This window comes from Aythya fuligula, chromosome 1, assembly GCF_009819795.1.
Source record: "Aythya fuligula isolate bAytFul2 chromosome 1, bAytFul2.pri, whole genome shotgun sequence".
NCBI lineage: Eukaryota > Metazoa > Chordata > Aves > Anseriformes > Anatidae > Aythya > Aythya fuligula.
The window spans coordinates 47,280,388-47,306,688 of NC_045559.1; the positions used below are offsets into that span (position 1 = coordinate 47,280,388).

Consider the following 26,301-nt stretch of genomic DNA (forward strand, 5'->3'; position numbering starts at 1 on the left):
TGATACTTGTTTTGTGATGCCTTTTTTTTTTTTTTTTTTATTTAAATATGATATATGTCTGATTTTTTTTCCCTCAGCAATGTCAACTATGGAAGGACAGCTCACAAAAATAACTAATGGATCTCAGAGGCATGGTCTGTTCAGTGGTTGTAACAATAAAATAAATAAAAGAGAGATCAAGATTAGCTGTCTGTCACATTCCCTAGCATCAGACCCATAAAAACTCCCGGTCTGTTGCCTTTTTTTTTTTTTTTTTTTCTTACTATTAGTCCAAATAACACCAAGAGCATATTGAAATCATTGAGTTGTCCTTATTGCAGAACTTAAAAGCCTTAAAAGCATAACTTTAAAGCTGCCTTGTAAAATGCTGTTTGAGAGGACATCTTGCCAAGTGGCTCTTATTGCAGAGAAGCACCGTTTTTGGCAGAGAAGGTGAAGCCCTGGTAGCTTGTCTGCAACAAGGCATCCAATGCCCAGCATTGGCAGCCAAGCTGGCACCACTAGAGCTGCAGCGATACCCGTGAGTGTTTCTGACACTGCCCTCTGCGCTGGAGAAGAAAGTCATAGTCTCAGCTTGAGCTCTTCCCAGCCATGCAACTGTCATTAAAGCCAAGATGTGACCAATGCTGTAGGAGTAACTAAGATAAGTAAGCCAACTGGTCCATGCTGCGTTTCATCCTCACTTGTTGCTTGCTGGTCCAGTATGTCTGAATGAGACACAGAAAGCAGGGAGATGTGAAGATGACGATGAGGGAGTGAAGTTCAGTAAGAGCTAAAATGGTCAATAGTTGCTGGCATCAGAGAATCTGAAGTTTAAATAATGAGGTTATGATGGATTAGGGTCCCAAAAAGGAAATATAGGCTAATCTTCAAGATGGTTGTGGAGCTGAGATGTTGAAACAAAATGTAATATGTCCAAAAAGCACATTAATTGATGCCTTTATTAATCTTGAGATGATCACTAATGCCTTCATAGATTTCCTTAAGACTTCCACAGGAGCTCATTAGTGATCTTGGCTAGTATTCTTTATTATCTTTGTGTTTTGCCAAGTATACTTGCTTTCGACAGCTGATTTCCTTTTTTTCAAAACAAAAAATAAAACACACCTGCAGCAAATAAATGTGAAAAACATTGAAGTATATTAAATAAAAAGTATCAAATTAAAACAAAAGGAAGCTCACTAAACAAAATCAAACAATTGTGGCAGTAATTTCCCTTCTGCTTTGGCATTCCAAGAGCATCTTCTGCTGTCCTGAGTGCCCAGATCATATAATTGCTTCTCAAATATAATTGCTTCTCAAATTGTCAGAAGCATACGCCTAGGATCCACTGTAGGGTCAGTCAGCGAGGCATGCTGTCATACCTACAGCTATTACAAGTATGAAGTGCTATGAAGAAATGTAACAGCCTTATCAGCTCTCTCCTCCACAGACCCACAGTCAATATGCTTTTAGGTCATTAAAACAAACAAACAAACAAACCACACAGCTGAATGTTCCTTATTTGTTTAAATTGATTGTGTGGGCTGGAGGTATTTAAACTAGAAGTAGATGAACAGCAGTAGGTGAGATGAAAGCAACTGTGAAAGGCTTGTGAAATGGTATATCAATAGAAAAAGGAGTTGAGATCCTATGAGCTATGATACTAAGCTATCATATCATGATAGCTTATTTGCTCTCTTATGTTTTGATGTGTATTTTTTAGTTTAGTATAAACCGAAGTTTGTGTAATTTTTGCCTGTATGTTGAAGGCTTCCTTAAAAATAAGATGAAACAACAACAAAAAAAAACAGGACATAAAGAAGAAATACTGAGGGAAGAGACAGAAGTATAAATATGTGAGCCACTCCTACAAAAAGCATGAGAGATAACTTTATGCTTTTAGCAGAATGTTGTGTGCTGAGTTTGTTCATTCAGCATTCCTACTTATTTTTGATTATTTAGTAGAAATAGAGATACCGCTTACAATTTAAGAAAATGTGTATTAAGGAGCAATGTGGATGAATCTATACGAAGAAATAATTTGAAGCTGTGAAAACTTGCTTTTATAGTTATGGTGATTCTGCATATGAAGTTAATTCCAAGGTGCTGTTAACATACTTAATGCTGGGGACATTGCAAGGCAGAGAATCTCTGAATCATCTCAGTCAAGCTTAAAATAACAATTGCTTTCTGAATGATTTGGGAACCAAGACTGAAATGTTTATTGTGACTTCAGGCTATAGTGTCCTATGCAGTATCTAAATCAACAATGCCTGAAAGCAAAGCCTCAGGCGTGTTTGGACCTTCTATACTAATACACATAAACAGTACAGCCATCAAGCTCTTCCAGCTAGAAAAATAAATCCTATTCTGATTAGCAGAAAAAAATGTGAATCTATGGTTCCAGTCTGGCAGTTTAACCAATTTGCTAAAAAGAAAAAATAATAATAATAAAAACTATGCTGGTGGTTTAGCTTTTGAAAGTTTTTTTGCTTGTACAAGCCTCACTGAATACCTTAGTTTATAAAGCTGCAAACAGTAGAGCTGCCAAATGTAGTTTTTACATGAAAGAAATACATGTGGGAATAAACATTTGCAGTTTTAAGTTACAGTATTTGAGGTAAGGTGTTTTGGTCATGTTTTGAATACAATAAGGATTTTTGTGTGTGGTGCTCAGGATAGGATTTATTTTTCTGTTGGGAGTAGCTTGGTGGCAGTTCTTTATGTTATGAAAATTTCATCCTGTTTGACTGACTAGGACTGGCATGTTTAGTTTCATTAGTGTTCTGCTGTTGCATTAGGAACATCCGGCACAATGCAAACACTTCACCCCATAAACTGCTTCACTCCAAAGCAGATTGACACCCCTTTAGCTCTGCGTGTCGAAAAAGCCCCACATCTATATTTAGGTAGGTTGCTCACATGGTATGACAGGGTATTCTTACTCAGTGGGCAGTAGGGTGAGCTGGCAGTGATGGTGTTTCACATGACTGATAATGCAGAAGTTTCTCTCAGTAGCGCAGTGGGTAGGACAAGGAATCGTGATGAAGAGGGAACAAGATAGAGGGAGGTATTTGCGGGATATTGTGCACTGCCAGAAGAGGTGCTTAAAAAATAACCACTACTGCGTGCCTGTGGTATTTTGAAAAAGGAGAATTGATATCTGGGGAAAAAACCTTCTGTTTATTTTAAGATTTACTATTATTTCCAAACTCATTTAAAGGCTATGAGGAATTTCAGTTAGTCTAGAGATAATTTTAAGTGAACTATATATACACTTGTGATACAGATGGACTAAGAGAGAAAAGTACAGAGAGAATAATCCGTATATACAAAACCACTTTCTGTTTTGTCAGAAAAGCCATGGTGTTTGTGATGAAAGGTTGAGGCAAAAGGTGCAAGGAGAGTCACGTATTCTCCCACATGTGGCTGATAAAAGCCAGTCAACGTAGGGACACTGTCACAGCCTTCCCTGAAGAGGAGGACAAACCCACAGGTTTGCATCCCATCCCTGAGCATGCGGCTTGTTCGATTCTGGAAATTGTGCAGGTGTGATGTGCCTTTTGATCATTATCCATCTACTCATCCGTTGTGGATTTGTTTTCAGAAGAAGGAAAAGAAAACCAAAGACAAACACAGAACAGCCAAAAGACAAAAGCATCAGGTGGAAGAACCTGAGGGATGCGTTAGGCTGTGAGCTGAAGAAACACAGTATGAAGATGAACAGCAGTTGCTCTGAGGTGCTTTGGCTCTTGGGGCAGATGCTGCAGGAAAGATTTGGTGGATCAGTTTCCTTTATGGGAACAGCACTTATAGCATGGGAATGTGCATACGTGCCATGAGGTCAAGAAAAGGAGCTCATTCCTTAAACATCAATGTAATTCACAGGAATAAAAAAAAAAAAAACACAATACTGAACAGCTCTAATCTGCAGACTTACTAAACATCCTAAATCAATAGTAGTTAGTTACTGAAAACTTCAATTTTTTCAACTAAATGTTTCTGGTAAATAAGCAGATTATTCTTGCATTTAGAAAATTCTTATCACAGGCCAACTGATTTGTTCCTCATGCTTCAGTGATGACTGGGTTATGTTTGTGCAAGCAGAATACAGCCTCACCTAGAAATATGCTTGCTTCTGACTTCAAAAAGAGCAGGTTTTCAACAAGTTCATGTGTTGGCACTTGTCTGGAAGCATTTAGATGGAAAATGATAGCAAAATCTGAGAATATTCCTGTGTCATGTGCTTAGGCGAAAGATCTATGATTTCAACGAGTGTGAAAGTAACATTTTTGTGGTGTGAAGAGATCCTACTTAAAGGAAATTAAAGCACCAGTTAAAACAAATACTAAGGATAGGAAAAAGGGAAGAAAATGTCCATTAACAAAGGTAAATACTAATGAATAGGAGACTAAAAAGTGAATTCTGATGTGGTTAGAGATAAAGCTCTTAATGCACTTTGCAATGGAAAAAGTCATTCCAGATCAGTATAGATTCAGTGCTAGATGCAAATGGTAAAACTGTAAATAATTATGTAGAAAAGAAAGAAATAGCAGGAATTATTTTTTTTGATTCTCAACCTGCAAGCAGAGAGGTAGCTATACCTTGTGTAACGTCACAGATGAAATAAAGATGTCTGTCATCTATAAAATAAAAAGATAGGAGATGGCATCTGCTAAAATTAAACATTTTCAGACCAACAAGTCATTGGGCTGTGAATTAAATGGACTAGATGAGGAGTTTTCTGAATTGCTGAAGTTAACAAATAACTGTGGAAATATTAGAGCCCGGCTAGTGCAGCTGCAGGAGGGAAAGCCTCGTTTTCTGCTTTCCTGAAACTCGTGGAGCTTCTGCAGGAGCCATCACTGGCATTCTCCGTGTTTGTCTGTGCTGTGTGAGGTTGATCTTCTCCAAACCGAAATCCCTGGGTGTTTCCATGCTCCCAGGGTACCACAGCCTCATCTCAGTCTCTCGTCTGGACCCAGTGATGAGCCCGCAAGCTCTTCTCCCCACCTCCCCAATTCGGCTGTGGGAGACAATAAGTGCGTGGGTGTTTCCCTTGTCCTTCCTGTGTTGCTTTAACAGAACGAAGCTATTTTGGTCTTTTCTATGTCTTATGGCTGACCAAGGTCTGTCCACAGGCCAGCTTATTTTGTCTTCATCTCTAAATATCTTTCCGTTTGGGATCAGCATTTGTTTGCTGTTTTGTTTTTTTTTCAGTCTCTGCCTTGAGCACTGAATAATCAACACCTTGCCGTAGCTGCCAGAGCATCCTTGCACAGTTGGTGTTCTTTATTTCAGCTATTCAAAGAAAGGTGACCGGCAGCTGCTTCCCATGGGATCCACACTGATGTGCTTTCTTTCTGGTAGTTATCACGTTTGGAGGTGGTGGGTGTAAAGAATTGCCCTCCGTCTCTGCTTGCTTGTGACTCGATAAGTCTTAACCATCCCTTGTGTAGGGAGGCACTGGGCATCTGTGGAAAGAAATCTGTAGCTGTGAGAGATGTTAGCTGCATGAAATTAGGTGTTGGTCAGCACGATAACGTCTGTGCTGGCTACAACAGCCATGGGGTTAAGGGGTTGCTGCATTTGCTTTTGGTTTTGTAGAACAGCTAATCACTTTTTGTCTCATATCACAATAAACTTGTGGCATCCTGGCATCTTTATGTAGACCTTGAACACGGATTTTGTGACTTTTGACACTGCTTAAGTGTAATTTAAAATGATTAGATATTCTTAAGGATTAAAACTAGGACCACAGGGATTTGCTGTGTTTCTGTGTGACTTTATCAAAACTTCAGGCTCTGTTTCCTCTAGTCATTTTGTTTTCTTCTTTAGCTTTCTGTAAACCGCACCCCACCCCCATTTCATTTTCTTCTAGAAATGCATTTCTTAAATCTGTTAAAGTTGTCAAGGCTAGTTAGAGAATGAAGGCCGTGTGCCTGTCTCATGCAATTTCTGTGCTGCAAATACAGCTGAAGCAAATGAAAAGAGACCTCTGTAATCTTCGTACAGCAGCAGAACACTGTTATATTTTATGGCTTTGACAGCTACCTGCAAGGTGTCTGTCTCTGGGGATAGGGTTTTTAAATCAAAAGATTCAGCTTTCTTGTTTTTAAGAAGTATTGGGCAGAACAGTTATAATGTTGCCATCCCTAATGCGGTTGTTTAGGTAGCTTTGATAGCATTGATAAATAGCCTTGTACTTGTACTTGCATCTAAAATTTCAGACAGAAAGCTCCAGTCCGAGCACTGCATCTGGAACAGGCCCTGTTGTTACAAGAGAGAGGGAAGAAAAAAAAAACCACGATGTTTCTTTATCCTTCTGGCACACAGTACAAATGTTATGCTATACGTGCATGTAGCAAAAAGGGAACAGAGTTATCATATTTGCTGTCAGGTAAACTCTGAAGAACAAGAATAACATAAATACTCCAAACGTCCCAAGGCTTTTGGCTGCTGTCAGTGAGTGTTGTGCAAGTACCAGCTTAGATAAAGCATTGCAGAGTTGTGGGTCCGCTGTAGAAAATCCTACTGCTGTCATCGTGTTCAGATTATGCACTACTGTTCTTGATGCTTGTGATACCAAGGACACCAGTTACTGTGGGGTAAAGCAGAAAACTTTAAAGTTTGGTATGCTTAGCAACTGTATATATTTTAATTATAGGTCCTTAGAGGAGCACCATGATCATCCTGGCATGGTGATGGGAGATCTTCAGTCAGATGAAGAAGATATCGTGAACAGTTCCGATGAAGATGATGACACGAATTCTGATTCCAGCAAAGGGGAGCCTGATTCTCAAGATCAGGTATTTTTTTATCCTTATCTTTTGGAGCTATTCCTCCCTCCTGTATGCGCTATTTAATGAGAACCTGTTGGGATATTTTCAAATAAAAGGCATTGAGTCAATGTAACTTTATATATTCCATACCTTCATTCTTATTGTTTAGTGCATTTTTTCCAAAACTTTGATTTGTAAACAGTATCCTAATATTAATAGAGTGAGTTTGAAAACATGCTATTAGAAAGTGCTGCTTGGCACATTTGTTCTTAGTCTTTCCCTGAGTTGCTGAGCTGCAGACTTCCCTGTTGTGCTCATCTAGAAGTTACACGCACAGATGTGTATTCAGAGATGTTCAGTTTTGAAATGGTCAGGCTTGTAAATAGCTTGTTAATGAGGCTGCCTACTCCTCATGGATCCTAGAGCGCGCAATGTCTCTTATGCCCTGAGTTTAAAATCATTTGGTTTGTCAGCCTTGGTGAAACCCAAGGAAAGGGATCAGATGAAGGTTGCAAGGTCTGAGGCGTTCCTTCTGGAAAATCTCTTGGAAGCTGTAGTTTTGCCTGGATAGTCCTGTTTCAGGGGGTTGGCCATGCAGTGAAGGCTGTGTTCCAGTAACCACTTTGTCTGTGCAAACAGCTTTCTTGCGTTCACATGGTCTGCTAACTGACATGTAAGTGATCACTGCATAACACTGCTTGGCACACGGGACATACGTGACCAAAACAATTTTTAATTCTTCCTTTTCAATGGACTGAAAAACGGGAGGCTCCACCTGCTTTCCAGTATTTAGGTTCCTTAATTGACTCCTTCGGTGCTGAGGCCTGTCACTGTAAGGCTGCAGGACCACCTCTAAGGCCCTTGGAGGGAGTGAGAGTCATGGTCACCTGTGTGAAGGTCAAGGTCTGCCTTTCTGCTAGCATCTGTGACCACCAGATCAGAATGATTTCCCCTCTTTAAATCTTATTTCCTTTTTATATGAGGAACAAGGAGACAGTGCTAACTATTTAAAATGAAATTAAAATCGGAGTCCCATCCCTCTTCTCACAGAAGAAAACACTTTCTTGCATCTTGAAGAAGGGTGTTTTTTTTTTTTTTTTTTTTAGTCCTGGCAGCCCTAACACCAGCATGCTTATAGAATATTGCCTCTCCTCAGTACCAGCTCTAGTGGCACTCATCTCCTTCCAAGTGGAGCTTTGTTTTCTTTGATGGTAGACTTGGTTCCTTTCAAAAAACAAAAAACAAACAAACAAACAAAACAAAACAAAAACACCACCATGACACCAACAAAAAAATACTGCAGTGAGACTTCTCAGTGCTGGAAGGGAAGATTAGATAGTGTTGTGTCAGGTCTGAATTTTGACTGTACTAGATCTGAGAGGAATAAATGTGGGGAGGGAAAAGCTTATTTCTGTGTTACTTAGCAGAATTGCATCTGTACAGAAGCTAGCTGTGTGCCCCTAAAAATGCCCTCAACCTTCTGTGACAGCAGTTTTGCAGGAAAAAGAGTCCCTGTTAGGAGGCTTCTCAGACAGGTTTTAGGGGATGTGTGCTCACCACCAAGTAATTCAGAGCTTGTTTTGAAGCATCTGCTCGTCAGCTTGCTCCAGCCAGCTTGCAGCACGTGCGGCCGGCAGCTGGGGATTAGCAGCGACCTGCTCTCGCCTAGAGCTTCCTCACAGCTCCTGCAGCTGTGGAAGGGAATGAAGCAATCAATGCATGGGTCCTCAGCTGTTTTTGTTTTTGTTTTTATTTTTCCCTACCACAAGCATCTGGCTGTTTTGATGCTTTTTGTCCATTAGTGCAGTCACAAGGCTCCTTTTCAGGAGAGCATCTGAGGGGGAGCCTAGTCCATATCCTTCACGTCTCCAGTTTAGACTCTTTTAGGCCCAGAGGATCTGCTGGCTGAACAAATGCAAAATGGCCTTTTCACTGCCATCTGGTACGTGAGAAGTCTTTCAAAAGGGGCTGAAAATGGAATGTGATGTTTCATTTTGTAATTGTTTTCCATTATCATCTTGTTCTCAAAATACTAATTTTCATCTAATTTGCAACTCTCAGATCCACCGTGATACCTTGCTTTGCATAATGGAAGCATTTGTGAGTTCAGTCTTGCAGTCAGTGTTATCAGCTGTGCTGTCTAAAAAGGGATTGAGGCCTGAGGATGGGTGTTACAATCTTGCCTACATCTGATTGACCCTCACTGGGTGGATCTAAGTACTTTTTGGACATGAGCATAATTTTAGAAGTTAAATCCCAGCTCGGTGCATAGTTGTATATAAAATACATAATGTATTTTGAATGTGTGTAATGCAGCACGAAATTACTAAATTTAGAAAGTAATTTAGTAATTTGGGACTGTCAATTGAATTAAAATTAAAAGCAATAATAATAATCTGGATTTATTGAATGTTATAATATAATTAAAACCAACCTATGAATATCATCAATTCCACTGTTTGATTCCCAGCACTAGAGAATTGTTGATAGGTTGGGAGAAGAACTAAAACCGTAGATGAATTTTGCAGCATTAGTGCTCAAGATTCATATGTGCAATGCCACTGATACCTGATTTTCAAAATAAGCTGTTCAATGCCTATGCTTACTATATTCAATGCAGTGTCCTCAGGGCTTCGGTTGCATTTGTCTTCTTTATGATGTTTTAGTCCTCCTCTTCCATGCATTTTCTTTGCAGCCCATTGAAATGGAAGCCTGAATATGTAATAGATGTAGTGACAGCTGGCAGCAGAGAGGCATATGGCAAACCATGAGAGCTGTAATGGAAAAAGGTGCATTTTAACTGAGGAAATTATACATGGGTGTTACTGAGCAGAAAAAAAAATATTTGCATCTTGACACCTACCCCCTTTTACGTTGCTATATCTGTTCACTTCTATCTGGTGTTGAACAGTAACCTCAACTTTTGGAAGCCATATGTGTGTATATAAACTAAAAAAAAACAAACAAACAAAAAACCAAAAAACACATCATCTGAACAGTGTCCCAGGTAGATTATGAAGCTCACACTTGGGTAGTTTCACAGTATGGCTGCTATGTATTCCAGGAAATCTTTTGGTAGATTGTCAGAAGCTGACTTTTCTGTTCTGTGTCATATTTTTTCTCCTTCCATCTTTTTCAATAAAGTCTCTGTTTCTTTTAAGGTATTTATGAAAGTTTACTGCAAATACTACTGATGCTGTAATAAACAGGAGATAATGAATAATACACATGTATTATCCACACTTCACTACTTTTGCTAACCAATAATTATCACTTCCTAGTACTTCATTCATTATGGGCACAAGTGCTTCCTGTAACAATTAAATAGAAAGGCTGATAGTTATATAAAAAGCTACTGTTAGCTATTAGTGTTATTTCTAGCTAGAAACTAAATTGTTTTTTACACAGATCCTGGAAAGCCGGGAGATTTCAAAGCAATATAAAACACTTCTATTAGAAATAATTAGTGAATAATTACATTGGATTTGAGGAACTACTAGCCTGAAATGATCTTTACAAGAGTTTTATCAGGTGCATAATATAACATATAATTTTATTTGTAGGGCAAGACATCTGGAAAGAAGACAAAAGTTTACCATATTGCCAAGGAGATCATGAGCTCAGAGAAAGTGTAAGTGTCAATACTTAACATAAAAGCTACTCAGTGTATATTAATTGGTCAATTGAAATATAACTGTGCTTTTTCTTGCTTTTCTGATAGGTTTGTGGATGTGCTAAAGCTCTTGCACATTGTAAGTACAAAAAAAAAACACCTCTTCTGTTTGTTTAATCTCTGTTAAAGTTCTATGTTTAGGTTTTATTGGAGTGAATGTGTGTTTTTTTTCTTCTGCATTGTCTGCATATTCAATATATAAAAGTTAATCTAATTAAGCAGAAATTAAAAATTCCAGATTTTTCATAAAGGATATTTTGGTGGTTCCGTATGGTGCTCCTTCATTAATGTACGCAATCTTCCAGCTGAGATGGGAGTACTGCTTGGATATTAAAAATGGATATGTATCTATTTATGTTAATCAGCATCCTATTTATAAACCAGCTTGTACCATAGCAACCAAAATAAAACTTTGGTTAGAATAACTTTTAAAGTCAAGAGGAGAGGAAGGGATCAATTTATCATTAGAAATAGTAAGTAAAAATACACATTTCTTAGGTAATCTAGATAATTAGCTCTTACGTTGCATCCATCACATGGCATTATAGGTTTTTAGACTGCAGCTCTTTGACAGATGCTTGCTTTCTGATAACAGCTGTGACTGCAGTACACACAACATGATGTCCACTGCAAGGGTTAAGTATTTAATCCTTGGTTGTGCAGACCAATCATGTGTTACACATGCTGTGTAGAAGATGATAAAACAGGAAATTAGTTAGCTTTGTTTTCTCTAGCTTGATTTAGTGGGATTTCTGTCAGCTTCTAAGTGATACCTGTTTGTACCATTTTGTCACTCTGTGAAGTGCAAACACAGTAATTTTTCTTTGGACTGTAGAAGTAGTTCCATTGCAAACAGATGCATTTGTCCATGTTGCTCTCTTGAGAAGCATGTTCTGTGAAACCAGGAACAAAGACTCTTATGTATGGATGTATACAGAGCTGTAAAATGGAGATCTTCAAGGGAAGAAAAATTCCCACACCACTTGCAGATTCCTCTTTTGCCCTCCATCTTAGTAGTTGATTTTCTTAACTTTGTTCAGGCTTGATTTTTAACTGCTAAATCAGGCAGTTGTGGCCAATGCATAATTTATATTCAACATTGTATCTAGTACAAAACTCAAGTGTAACTACTCATTAAAGAATGAGAATCGTCCTAATGAGAATAACAAGTTTTAAGCTATATGACTTAAATTATCACATATTTCTGGCATCAGCTTATGTCTTAAAGGTATTTTCACTTTTCAGTGTGCCAGTCCTTGAAAATACATCTTGAGATAATATGTATGGTATTTATAGGATCTGGCTTCCTAGCAAGGTGGTTGATGCCTCATGCCTGTCAGTGTACAAAAGGCATCTGGATAATGCCACTAGAAGCTGTCAGTGCAGGGATTGCAGGGAAATTGGGAAAAATGGGGGAAAGGGAAGAGAGTAGAGAGTTCAGGAAGTTTCTGGTATAAGTTTATGGTTGTCCACACATTGTAGATGTGCAGTGTTATAAGATACGTTTTGCTTTGTTTTAATGGATAACTCACATAAAGCCAGTATAAAGCAAGTTTCTAGCTGACAGATGCAAACAGGGTACAAAAGTTTTTGCTGGCTAGCAGTAACAATCAGCACATCTTCAGCGTAGTCTAAGAGGGGATGCTAGGCTGTTCTCAGCTTTGCCACTGTTTTGCAAAGGTGAACCTTGGTAAGCATCTTTGCCAGAGTGGGCACCAGTTTCAGGCACTGTGTGGGTGCCATCTTCATGGAACAAAATTGCTGTACCTGAGAAAGGTTACAGAAACTTTTTTACAGGGTGGTGGGTAGGAGGGTTGTTGTTTGTTCATCAGAGATGTTAATAAATCTGTTTATTTTGATCATATATTCTTTGTGGATAAGATGTAAATGTTGATAGAACAACCTATCAGATTTCATACGCACTGAACCACACTGGTTTACCAGCTTCAGTGATGGGATTACTGCCAGACAAGCAACCTTTGGCAGATTTATGAATTTAAAACCTAGACTCTCCCCATACTGGGCTACTTTACCCATAGCAAAGACTTGGCTGATCAGATGAGTCACCATTACACCTTCTGAACCCTCTGTCGATGGTTTTCCAGAGTAAATACCTGAAATGTAGTGCCTAATTCCATTAGTGAGGATCAGAAATTAATAATACTCTGTCCAGACTGTATTACCAAAGCCAGTTATGCAATGAGAGTGTTGATGTAAGAAACATTTTAAGTTGCTACTAATGAAATGGAGCCTAAAGCAGTTGAGACGGTGGAAATGTGGTTGTAAGCTGGTTACAAGCACCACTGAACTTTTTTAGTGTTTTTTAATTTTATATTAATACAGTCAAGTTAGGTGGTGCAACTCCTCAAAGGTATCAGGGTGCCTGCCTCTTTGGACACTGTCACACTTTGTAAGTACGTCTGACTGCTTCTGCTGAGACAGATTACAAAAGATGTCTAGAAAATTCCAAACACTCAGGGACATTTCTATAGCATGAAATAAGCCAGTCACAGTAGAGATAATGAACTTGAACTGGCTTTGGACAATGATGCTTTCTCAAATGGGTTTGCTTGAGGCAAATCAAACATGAGATGCAATCTTGAATTCTCTGTATTTCTGTAACTATTGTAAATCTGTTTTAGTGGACAAGATTCCAGTAAAATGCTCTTAGAAACTCCTGAAAACAAAGGGGCTTACATCAAACCAGTTCCGTGTATGCATCTTTGTGAGATGGCCCATGGCCCTGTTTCTACAGGGTAAATGAGGGTTGAGATGTGAGAAATTACATTCCTTCCCTAAGGGCACTTGGAGGGGGGAAAAAAAAAAAGAGACCTGTGAACTGGATGTGAAATGTGAGGGAATACTCTAAGTTCCTGGGCAGGAGTAAGGCAGGACTGGTGCCCTTTGTGGAGTCTTTGGACATGGTTTGCTTTGCACAAGTGAGATGGCCTCCTCAGCAGCACCCTCTCACTGTAAGAGTGAGCTGGGTAAGCTGCCTGGCTTAGTTTCTCTCAGTTCTTTTACCCATTTTTGTTCCTTTTTTTTTTTTTTTTTTTCCTCACCATTCTGTTTTTACTCCATTCCTTTCTGATTTTTTTTTCCCCTTCTACTGTGGTATGGATGATGAAGTTTCTGGTCCAGCAAAGGAACGTGCTTTTTAGGATGGTCCTTCTGCTTAGTGTGTGACTTTGTGCTGCATGAAAAAAGGAAATCTTAGGCTTTTGCCTGAGCCTCAAGGTCTCTGCATCTGACTTACACCCCAGTTCTGTCCTTATTAGGACTCTGAGAGCCAGTACAATGTTGTCAGGAGGCACCTGCAACTTTTCTGCAGGCGCAAGATCACTCTCTTATTGCAGAAGGCAGATCAGAGGTCAAACATTTTTCTTTTTTTTTTTCTGTTGTGTGTCCTTCCACAGGCACTTATAAGAGTGGGAAATTCTGGCTGAATGTTTCTATTTTCAGAAGACATTTGCAAAATTGCGTATTAAAAAAAAAAAAGTAGGCCTTCTGTATATTAAATTGTAACCAAATATTATGACAAATGAATTATTCATAACAGTTTTGAGAAAAAAAAAAAAAAAGTAATGTGCATACAGAGAAATAAAATAGCTGTGGGTTTTGGAGTAAAAGAAGTGCTGACCTCTGGTTCTGGCTTACTACTTACCAACTGTGTTTGGCTGCAAATAATTCTCTCAACCTCCCAAGTCCTTTTTCTCCAATTGTAAATGTCAAAATTTGACCAGTCAAAGGTAAAAATGTAAATAAATTTTTAGTCTGTGAAGTGCTTTAGAATTTCTGACCTGAGGCACTTGACTATGAATTGCAGTTGCCATTATCTTAGTGAAAAGGCTAATGAAATAATTTTGGCTTGGAATCAAGCATTGGTCTATGACCCACTCTATTGCTTGAAATAACATTCCCAGAATATATCACAGCCAAATAATTATTGTAAAAATTAACTATATTATGTTATTAAACACTTGTAAATGGTTTTACTGCCTAAGAAAAAGGTGTGGAATTCCCTGTCAGTTTTCCAGAAGCGATTTCATGGGTTTGAAAAATGCCACAATCCACATTTATTCACGGTCTCTGAATAACTATAAAGTTACCCTCGAGACTGCCTGTTTGATTTTTGCTTTAAATAACATATTTGTGAAATCTCTAAGTGTATTCCTGGCAGCCTTGTTTACAGTTTGTCACAGGACGGCAGCCTGGCTGTTTCCTAGAATGTGCAGCTCTCCTCTCTCCTCCCCCCATAGGATGTGTGTGTGTTCCTTGAAAAGAGGCCAAGCACAAACATATTTTTCTCCTTAAATTAAACTGATATTTGAGCTATCTGCAGGTGTATTTAGCTGGGAGTTGTACCTCAGTGGAAGGGATTATGGCTTATTTTTGCTTTGCTGATGGTATGCTCTAGGAGAACGGATCCAAGATGAATATTGGTTGAAACCTTAGGAGTGAAATTATGTGGCTACATTTAGATCGTGTCATTCTTTCTCTTCCAGTTATATGTGTGAGGAGGTTTAACTTCACCCATTCCAACTTGTCCTCATTCAGCTATTAGATACCTGAAGGTGGGGTTAATCCAGTCAGCGGCTGAGTGAGTGTTTGGTCTAGTAAGTGCCTTCAGTGGTGCACACCTAAACTTCCTTTGCTCCCTAAGCTGGGGTGGGGGCAAGTTGCTCGGCTCTGCACCGGCAGTCCTCCAGTGGAAAGAGAGGATTTGTGACTCAGGGCCTTTGCAGAGGGGAAGTGTGTGGGCTGAGCACGGATGATTCACGACGGGGTCAGAATTATTTCAGATATCACGGCCATTTGCTTGTTTAAGGAAACTGCATTAAAGGAGGGTGGGGGCTGGGAAGGGAGAGCAGCAATGGTGGTAGCCGTCCTGAAGTGCTGTTTAAAAACTGAACAGCCCTGGCGGGACCGTGTACTAATAGAATAAATAAAATTCCCTAAGGTATTTAAGTTGGGAATGTTTAATCAGGCATTACTTCAGCAACTGTTTGTGCTCTGAGAAGCCTTTAAAACTGCTTGAACCAGATTTTGATATGGACAAGTATCCAGTGAGATGCTGTCTTAGTCTAGAATAAACTGAGACTCTTTCTGGCACGGAAAGAATGTGCTTTCCAGAGGTGGTGATGAGGCCATCTTCAAGTCGCTGTGTAAAGGCAATTGTCTGTCTAAGCACTAAAATGTGGTATCAGAAGATTACTGTTGGACCAGAATATAATGTTGAAACTGTAACCCAGCACTTCAGAAAGCAGTTTTCAGAAAGCATACAATAGCCTCTCTTCTTCTGAAAGGTAAAATTATACTGGTAAGAAACTGAGATGATTCAGTAGAGCATAATTTCTTGGTTTGTGTCACACAGCATATGAAACACTTTGTCTAGAGTTGCAAATGGTGGTTTTCAGTGAAATAAACATATTAATTCCAAAGCATGGCAAGTTTGTTTATTTCTTTGTGGGTATTTGAAAGACTAATTATAAAACCTCTCTTTAAAATTCACTGTGATGGATTGCTACGTGGCTTCAAATACAGTATTTTGTAGAACAATTCGGGTGACCATTTCTGAACAGACTGAAGAAAGCAGTGCTTTTCAGCAGTGTTACATAGTACTGTATGCTAAACATCTTTGTGATATGACTCACTTTTTGCCGGTATTTATAGATATCAGAGCAATGTATATATCATTTGCAACAATGGTTCTGGTTTTATTCAGCAGTGAACAGATTTAGTTTCAGAAGGAATTAGGTGCTGGTGTATTGAATTGGTATTACTCTAATTTCTAATTTCTAAATCACTGCCCTAATTGTGTATGTATACATACATATAAAAGTTCCTTGCCTGAGTAGCTTCTGCTCTTTGGAGTAAAATTTCAGGTTTTTACTTGTTAACACGCTTTACGTTTAGTGGTTCAAATAGACCCATTCTAGGTTCTAGTCCTTTTAGATAAGGAATTCCTTTCTCAGAAGGCCAGTACCTTCAAGTGTGAGTACTGTTAGCTGTAACCTTGCTCCATTTGTTTGGCTTTCCTGCCCCCAGCCCTCAGGCAAGGGCCCTCTGCCTTCACCTCCTAGTTTTATCTCGAGATGAACTTGGCATGACAGTTACTTCACATGCATTGCCGGGTTATAAATAAAGCTTAATATGATTACGGTGACAAATACATTGCACTGCCTAGTAGTTTTCACTGTAGTGAAGACTTGATAATTCCAAAAAAGAAAGGGGAAAAAAAAAAGTGCTGTAGTTTATCGCCTTTGTTGTTCAGCAGTCTGTTTTGTATCATTTGAAAGCTTCACATTATCTTTAGTCCCTCTGTTTCCTCTCTGCAGGGCTTCCTCCCTTTGCTCAGTTGTGGCAGGGGACGCAGGGGGCGATGAAATAAAGTTTGGGTTGGCTGCGTTTGTGACCACTCTTTCATGGCGTGATCCAAAGCCCAGTGAGGCTGATGGACTTTGGATCAAGCCAGTAGGGAAACCAACCCCCCCCCCCGCATTTGGAAAACATCCTGCAGGCTCTTTGAATGTTATATCTAGAAGTTAAATAAATGCTCTTAACTACAAGTGACATTCCTGTCTTATCTCCTGGTCCTTAAACCTGACTCCCTGCTCTCCTTTTATTGTGTGGTCAGGGAAAAGCCGGGTTTGTTGATTATGTTACAGACAGCATTGCTTTTCTTTTCATTGTACAAGTAGCTTTATAACCCTTGGAGAAAATTCTTGTTTCATCCCATGGCAAAGCATATACTGTATATTGTGTGTGCATGGGACTGGGGGGGGTATTATCATAATATGATGATGCATTTTGCATGAAGCTCTTCAGAAAGCCTCATTTGAGCTTTTGCCATTGTAATGCCATGTATCATTTCAGTGTTAAGCAATGCCCTAGGGTCAGGAAAACCCATAAGATGCAGCTGGTAGTTAACCTATGTGTCACTAGTCTGCACAGAGGATGTAAAACAGAGCATTTCCATATGAATAACGCCATCTGTTTTTTAACTCCCTTGCATTTAGTTCTCAGCCTCCCCCCATCGCAGCCATCGCCCTGTATCTCCTTTCAGTTTCTTGTCATAACTCTGCCCCGGCGCAGCCTTTGCGACCCAGGGTCACAGAGCAAGAAGCTGTCTGCAGCTCACTGATGTAATGAGGAGAGGGCAGGAGAAAGTTGAGACTGGAGTCTGACAAACCCTAAATAGTGCCAGATGCTGGGCCGATGAGATAGCCAGCGAGACCTGTAGCAGAAGACTTGTGAGTGTGTGAGCTTAATTTTTTTTTTCCTCACTTTTAACCTGTGGGCCCTACAAACTCAAAGGCAGGTGTGCACTGCATGCATATTTAAGATGTCTCATCATCCCACATAGGAACATGCAGTTTGGTCACCTTTTTCAGGCCACCTACAGATTGTGCATTCATTATCATGTTTCAGCAGACTGCAGACTAAAAAGAGCTGTTATATAGTGCCTGCTTTATGCCCAAATTCAAGGGAGAGATGACAATACAGCTAATTTGGATTTTATTTTTCTCAGTTTAGGTAGTGCTTTGTACTTGATTATTTTTTCAAAGGAAATGATAAATTGCTAACCTTTTTGAAAATTTTGCGTGCATATGATCAGGGAAGATGCCTTGCCTAACACATACCCAGGTTCATTATGGGTGCAGTCCTGGCCATACTCATTTGTATGGGGCCAAGATTTTAATTCTAAATAGTTTAATGAGGACCAATTAGCCTGAGCCTTGTCCTACTGAGAGCTGCTTATAACATAAAAATGCCACAAGATCCTTCGGTGATAAGATCGGTTTTCCTCCTCCCTGTAAATGTTTCAAAGGTACCAGTGTTGTCTGGATGATAATTCACATTTGAAATCTCGTGGTTCCAATGTGTTGTTATAAAAGCTTTTTGTTAGATGCTCATTTTCCTGTAAGAGCTGCTACATACAGTAACTTTTTGTGATGCTATATTTTTTATCTAGGCAGCATGTCTTCCTAGAAGGCATTTGTAAACCAGTGTGGTTTTAAAATACAATATTATGATTGCGTTAGCTGATATAACACTTCTGCTTTTTGAAACAAATCTTAGCAAGAAGATACTCAAGGCTACCAATACCTTTGCAGATACGAGGTTTTTCCCCCCCTATAGTTTCCTCACCTATAGGATCAGCGCATTTCTTAAGGGTGTGGTAGAAAAATAACGAATGACTTCCACAGCGTGCATATGGAGCAAGAGAGTAAAGCTCCAGCATCAAACCAAGGGGATTAAGGCTGTCCCGCAGGAGTAAGTTGAAGCTGCAGGGAAACATAACCCAGCTGCACCCTCCTCGCCTTCAGTAGGAGGGAGCAGGGCCTGGGATGTCTGCAGAGAACACGCTCTGGTCTGCGCTGCTGCTTTGAAGGCTGCTGGCTCATGGTGGGGGTTTCTGTCCTCTTTGCTCCGGCAGGATTTCCGGGACGCGGTGGCACATGCCTCCAGGCAGCTTGGGAAGCCCGTGATTGAGGACAGAATCCTGAATCAGATCCTGTACTACCTACCTCAGCTGTACGAGCTCAACCGGGACCTCCTGAGGGAGCTGGAGGAGCGACTGTCTCACTGGTGACTATCAGTGAAGGAACACCACTCCTTTGATGTCGTTAAAACTTATCTGTGGGGCTTGGGGGACTCCGCCTGACCGTGGTTTGACTCTTGTTTGTTTTTCATGGGCCTTGTTAAATGGCAGAGCTGACTTTGCATGCACGGGAGATAATTTTCTCTTTAGCTGTTTTATTTGGCATTTAGGTGCATCCAGAAGCTATGCCAGCACATGTTTTTAGCAACCACACTTTTTTTTTTTTTTTTTTTTTGTCTAAAACTTCAGTTTTAATTGAAAGCTCTTGTTCCTACGTGTGCACGGGCACGATAAATGGACTGCCTTCATTAGAGGAACAGGAGGCTGTTCTGAGGATTGGTTTGCATTTTAAAGGTAGCTGAGATCTATTAACCAGCCACAACGCTGACTGACAGCCTCAGTCCCATTGAAGTCCATTCTCAATTACACTGGTGGGTGGGTCTCAATCAGCTAAAGAGAGCCTACAGACAAAGGCACTGAAATGGGTAAATGCTGTAATCCCATGCTTCCTATTAAGGGGTAAAGACCGCGTTTTGAAGTTTGGCGATCCATTTCCTCAGAAGTCCAGCTCGTGTTAATGTGTTCAGATGGTTCAAGACCATTTTAAACAGACTGTGTGTCAAGTGATTGTAATCTAACCCTAAACTAGTGTGTGGAGGTGTGCTGGAAAGATTTTTCAGAGTAGCTAAAGAGCTGAATGCCCATCTGCTGGACTGTAAGCTTTTTGTTCAGAAATAAACTGGCACATCTTACTGCAAAGCCCAACGTGGTGCTGTAAGGTTAGGATGTACACACTTGTGTGCTCTTATTGCTCTGTTCTTGTTTCTAGGCTTGAACATCAAAGAATCGCTGACATATTTGTAAAAAAGGGTCCGTACTTAAAGATGTACTCAACTTACATCAAAGAATTTGATAAAAATGTTGCATTGTTAGATGAACAGTGTAAGAAGAACACAGGTTTTGCTTCAGTAGTGAAAGACTTCGAGGTACTGTAAATTATTATTTTTTTAAGATATGTTCCTATTTTGTGACTTTCCATCAGTTGTAATTTTCCATAAAGCTTTAGACAACATCCTCTGTTTTCTCTGAGCCTTGGCTTGAGACAGGTTCAAAGTAGAAAGAAATTCAGATTTTGTAAAGTAACTACTTACGTTGGTTACCACTGAGAAGTACGATAAAGGACCTTGATTTTCAGAAAAATCAGCACTTGCTACAATTATATCAAAGGCATATTAACAAAATCACTAGCTGCTTTTTATGGTTTTGTCTTCTGATTATACTGTGCAGTGATTAACTGTCTTATTTTAAGCAGGGCAATCTCTTCACCACATTATAGGGCAGTAGCTTACTCACAGCAATCATATTTCATTTGGAAATACAGAAAAATGATTCTTCTGCTCTGCATATTTCTTGAAGCTTTTAAGTCCAGTCCATGCAACAATCAGATAAAATCTGATTCGTGTCATTAAAAGTATTGCCAGATTTTTACATAATTCCCTTAAGTCAGAGGGGAGGTGCAAGCTTCCTCAGAACATGATCCACACAACCTGTGAATTTATCTCCTATGAAGTGAGTTTCCCCTTGGGTAATCCCTACTCTGCTTACAAGTCCTTAAAAAGGCTACTTACAGTAGGCAAAGGAAGAGCTTTAGTTAGAGTCAGCAAGTACAGGAAGAAGATAAGAGGTCTTTTAAGGACTCAGTGTTTCTGATACGCATTATTTTGAATGCAAATTCAAGATAATTAATTTTTTTGAAGCATGGGTCTTTTAATTCTATGTTATCTTTAGAGGTTTGAATTAATTAAAACTTCTTGAGTGAACACTGCTCTATTCTCCGCTTATCTGTCTAATGGACATCAGCAGCAACTACAAATGAGCAAAAATGGTGTTACCCTTATTTCTGGGAAGATTCACCCTTCTTCCTCATAAGCAAAAGAACTTGTTTTGAATCCACCGAGAGTATGAATGCTTAGTGATGTCTTCTAACTCGTGATTAATTTTGCATGCATCTTCCACACAGGGAAATGCTTGTTGTTTGGTGCAGTGTAACACTATGGTAGTCACACCTTTAAGATAAAGCTTATCTGATGTTATCAGTAACTCTTTGTAGTGATGTTTTCTTTTACTGGAACCCTTGACTACCACAGATTTGTTGCTTATTTTGTGTATTTCTTTCAGATGAGCCCCCGCTGTGCTAGTCTGGCCCTCAAGCACTATCTGCTCAAGCCAGTTCAGAGGATTCCCCAGTACAGACTCCTTTTGACAGGTAAAGTCAAACACATTTATAAGCTTAAGCAGCCAGTATTTATGTGTCCCAGGAAACATGTTCTCAGGCAGTTTTATCCATCTGTAAAGCATGTTTTTCTGACTTCAGATATGTGACACTTTTTTTTTTTTTTAATATGACATGAATTTAAAGGCTTTCTTTGTTAATATTGTTTGCAACAAGGTACGCAAGTGACATGCTAATATTCCCAACACTGGTGTGTGTTCTCTGATGGTACGTTTGGTGCTACTTGGAAAACATGAAATTGTTGGTGGTTTTTTGTTTGTTTCTGTAGTAATAGAGCCAGTAATTTCCTTAGAGGGTTGGTTGGAAAGCTTCTCTTTTTATTTATTTTTTTAAAGAAGGAAAAAATAGTATGGAAATATAGAGCTAGGAGAAGGAAGTGAAAGATACAACTACACAACTGTGAATTTCTCCTGAAAATACCTTCTCCATTTTTCCACCACTCAGGTGTTTTGTCTTTGAAAACCATTCTCTTGTAAAAGCAGAAAGTGTTGGTTTAGTATACCTTACGGGTAAGTGCTCAAGACTTGTTACAGAAACATTGTAGGCTGAAGAACTGGTTTGGGACTAGGAAATTTGGGCTGTCTCCATACCCTGCTTTGGCACTGACATGTTTGGGTGACCTTGAGCAAGTCATCTCCATAATGCAGTACTTTCTTTTCTGTAATAGTAAGGCAATGATACAGGCCTCCTTTGTGAAGTATTTTGAGATGTGTTTGTTGTAAGAGGGGGATGGCTCCTGTAAGGATTTGGAAATACTTAAGGCATTGTTTTTGAAAGCCATTGCTTCTTGATGAGCTATTTAAAAATAGCCTCTGTTTATGTAGTAACTGCAAAATAAAATGCCCTGTGACCCTTTGTTTGGCTCTAGCAGCTTGTTGGCATTTCCCCAGCAAGTACTTAGACTAGTGATGTTGTGGGAGATACAGCCTGAAATGTTATACAGAAGTTACTAAGTTATTAGCCTGGACTGTCTTCTTTTTAATCATCTCATGAAAGACAGGTGGGGTGGAAAAAGGGTGAAGAGCTTTTACCAAACAGACTGTTTTGTAGGGGAAAATCTCAATGCCTTTTAATTGATAAAATAAAACCATGAAAAAGCAATTGGGGAGTTGCTTTATTTTCAAAGGATACTGACTCAGGGCATTGTGTAGGCTTGTTATATATTCCTAAATCAGTGCAGATGCTTTGGATAAGTTCAAAGGCTTTAAATAAAAAGGCGGAACAACAGAACAGGATGGAATAAATGCCTTTGTCAATATACAGAGCAAAGCAAGAGACGTCAGAGGTGAATGGTGCTGAAACAAAACTATGAAGTAGAAGGGGAATTCTTCATAACTAACTGTCACTGTGGCTGGAACCAACTGTTTTAGACCAGTGACAATACACCTAAAAATCTCATCCTGTGTTGACGGTGGTTGTGTGGAAGACCACTGTCCTGCAGCCCTGTTTGTGGAAGTCCGCAGTCCTGCAGCCCTGGCTGTGGCTGCACAGCTTTACATAAATCCGTAAATACAAGTGCTATTGACATGAGTTGGATTTCAATGCTGGCTGCTGATTTAGAAAAAATAAATTTGTCTTGTCCTGTGGGAGAAATAAGAGAGATCAGACTAAGAATTCAATTATACTGGGCCAGGGGGCTATTATTTTGGATCTGCTTCATTTTCACTCTGTTCAATCGATCATGCTATTTCACATTGTCTTTTGTATTTCTTGAGATTCTCACTCTCCTATATCTCAGTGGACAGCCTGTATACTTTGTTACCTTCAAGCAGCTCTGTGTAATATTGAGTAATCTCCATATAAACTTGTACTGCAAAGCCTTTGGAGGATATACAAATATTTGCATCTGTTGTTGGAGTGGGCGAGACAGCAAGTAGGCAAGCAAAACAAGAACGGGCAAGAGTTGCAGTATTGCAGCAGCAGTCCCAGCCAAAGACAATGGGCGTCTGTGGGCAGTCGAGGAGGGGGCAGTGGGTAAGAGCAGAGGAGTGAAAATAATCCAGGAAATGAAGCTGCAAGGCCTGAGTCAGCAGGGATTTCTTCCTATTTAGATGCTCTGTGTCAGTGGGACAGCTTTGTACTAGTAACCTGCTGCTACACAGTCACATCACAAGATGGTTGCTGTGCTTTGAAGTGCAGTTGCTTTTATGCTAACAAAAGCAGGAGCAGGTGGACTTATAAATCAGGAAAGGAGAGGCACAGCTCAGCTGTATTTCCATTTAATTATCCAGCTTCTCCAATCCAGCAAGCAGACTTCCACTTTTCCACATACTAAGCCTGAGCTCTTCTACAGCAAATATTAGATGGGTTTTGGGGGAGGTTAATAGAGGCCTCTGGTTTTTAATAGAAAGAAATGAAGAAGAAGTGATTCTCCCCTCCTGAAAATCACTGATTTGAGTTGCAGACTTGAGACTTGTACAATATGAGCAGTCTCTTCATTGTCATATGATAAGCCTCCTCTTTTTTGCAACATAAGATTTGCAGAGAGAGATAGGTCTTTTATTGTCCTCGGCTGAGGTCTAGTGAAGGGAGGCTGAGGGAGACTGAAAAATTAGCTTTTGAGCACACTGCTCTTTAGCTGCTCAGAAATATAATTGTTGGACTTGAGGCCAATTACATGTTGAGAGCAATTGCTTTGAGTTTAACTTAATTAATTCTGATGATTTGAGACAAGAAGTAGTTGCTGAGGCAGAAGAGAATTTTTGTCAAGACCAGAAGTGATAGCCACTGGCCCCCAGCAAGAAGGAAAAGAGACTGATGGGTCTCTGTCAGGAGGAAGTGTGGCATAAGAACATTTTGTCATAAATCAGTACTTGTGTGTTGAGTTTTGTTGTGTCTGGGGTATCTAGTGAAGTAATTAATTTTAAAGTCTGCCTTTCTGAATATTTAAGGTCTGCCTTGAAAAAAAAAGGGAGTAGTGGGTCAGACAAAAATTGGTCTGTTTTCTATTAAAAAGCCTTCCTTTGGTAATGTGGTTCTTCTGTTCCTCTTGAAGTGGTTTGCGTGAATTAGTCCTGGTACACAGCAGCGTGCTTGTTTACGTGGAGCCAGTCATTGTGTTGCATGAAAGGCATTATTTGGGTAACCAGCAGTTTTGGATGGGTTTTCTGTTATTGTGGAGATGAGTTGATAAGTTCTGTGTTTGGGGTTCTCTGGGATGGCCTATTTGTTGTGTTGTGATCAATGAGAAACTTCTTTGATTGTCCTGCAGCTGGGAGGTTGCTATCAGTTGCTAAACAGAGACTGTGCCTTGCTTAGGTGTTAGACCTTTGTCTCATTTACAGTGTTGTAACTCTCTTTCAGTGCTCTCTAAGTCTTAAAAAATATTTCCACTTATTCTCCTGCACAGTCTCAACTTCAATTTTAGCATTATAAGGGTTGTGCTGGTTTTTATTTATGGATCATCTCTTAGTTCTGTATTATACTAAAGCAGATCCATTCTTGGAGCCTGCTGTCAGACTTGTCCCCCAGGCATACCGTTTACCTCCTTTATGTTTAAACCAACAGAAGGAAAACTCAGTGCTAAGGGTATGACAGTATCCTTAGCTCTATTATTATTATTATTACAGTCCTTGCTTTATTCTGCAGTTGTGGAAAGCTGTTGGCAGCAGCTTTGTATTACATTTATGTTTTTTATTCCTTTTGCTAGACTCAAGTGAAATAGTAGGAAACAGGTGAAAAATAAAGGTTCTCTGTTATACATTTACGCTACTTAAGTGGAATTTCTTTTACTGGTCACTTTTTTATTTTTTATTTTGACCAGAGTCTCCTGTAGAATAACTTTATCTTTGAGTAAAAAGTCTGAACAACTAAAGTACATTTCAGAGGAGGAAAAAAATGGCGAAGACTGCAGATACCATTCCAGCTTAATATTTGACTTCTGTATTTATTTTATTAAGGAATATTTTTGCTAAAACTTTACTGTAATGCTATTCATGTCTGTGAAATCCTCTTGTCCATGTAGCTTAAGCCAGTACCTCCAGAAAGTTGTTGCAAACACAGAATTTCCAGTGTGTATGCACAGGGGAGACTAAAATAATATATTCTGTTGCTTCTCTGAAAATGAGTTTTCACTGTGAACTGAGGTCCACTTACCAGATAAATAAAGAAATCAAAATTATGTATTACTTTCAGGATTTTACAGCTGCAAGATTGTTTTTTTCCCTTTTTTTAGTCTTATGTACAAGAGCTGCCTTCCTTTCTGAATATAGGATTTTAAATGAATGCAGTTATGTTAAAATCTTCCTAATCTTCCCTCTATTACGCACTAATGATATGACATGAAGTGCTAGTATATACCCATCAAAAAAAAAAAAAAAGGACAGAAAAACTGAATGATGTCAAGCGTTGTTCTGTTGGAGAATGTCATAAGGCCTGAATACGCCAAGAAACAGTTAGTTCTCATGTTGGGTCTCTGATTTTAAGTTTCCAGTGCTGTTACTTTGGGTATTAAATTGGATGTCTCCATGTACTAGAGACAGTTTCTTGGGATACCAGAGGTACATTTGCAGATTAGTAAATTGTGCCTGCCTGACCTCCTGTTCCCACTTTGCAGAGAAGTGAGCTCATGGTTGTCAGCTTTAAGAAACTGTTTGTGTACAAGCTGTAGGGACTCATCCCTCTATATAGCGAGGTGTCTGCTGGAGTCCTTTTCCTCTGGACGTGATGAAGATTGAGTTGCAATTGTAAAGCTTTAACTTGCCTGCTTTATGGAGGAGCCCTGAAGATGCCCTGCCCCGTAGTAACGCACAGCTCCTGCCTGAGGGCTCTATAGGCTGGCAGGGCAGGAGAGGGCAGCTGCTGTCGTGTGTGTGAGGTGGGTTCCTCCAAGTTAAGCCAAGTTAAAAACAAGGTGAACTCTTCTCAGTGCATTTTACAATACCTCCTGTTGATTCTTCTCTTATGCCACTTTGTTACAAACATAACCTAAAGTAATAAAAGGTGAATTCATTTTTAATGGAATATG

The 26,301-nt window shown here is 39.5% G+C and overlaps 1 protein-coding gene across 1 annotated transcript in view; it reads left to right on the forward strand.

Annotated features, from left to right (window-relative positions):
* FGD6 (FYVE, RhoGEF and PH domain containing 6) overlaps positions 1-26,301 on the forward strand; it is a 60,996-nt gene that overhangs the window by 11,844 nt on the left and 22,851 nt on the right. The window contains exons 2-7 of the mRNA XM_032207684.1: positions 6,650-6,791; positions 10,328-10,395; positions 10,486-10,516; positions 18,878-19,029; positions 19,872-20,028; positions 21,221-21,308. Of these exons, the coding sequence (XP_032063575.1) occupies positions 6,650-6,791; positions 10,328-10,395; positions 10,486-10,516; positions 18,878-19,029; positions 19,872-20,028; positions 21,221-21,308 (638 nt within the window). The remainder of the gene's footprint in view (positions 1-6,649; positions 6,792-10,327; positions 10,396-10,485; positions 10,517-18,877; positions 19,030-19,871; positions 20,029-21,220; positions 21,309-26,301) is intronic.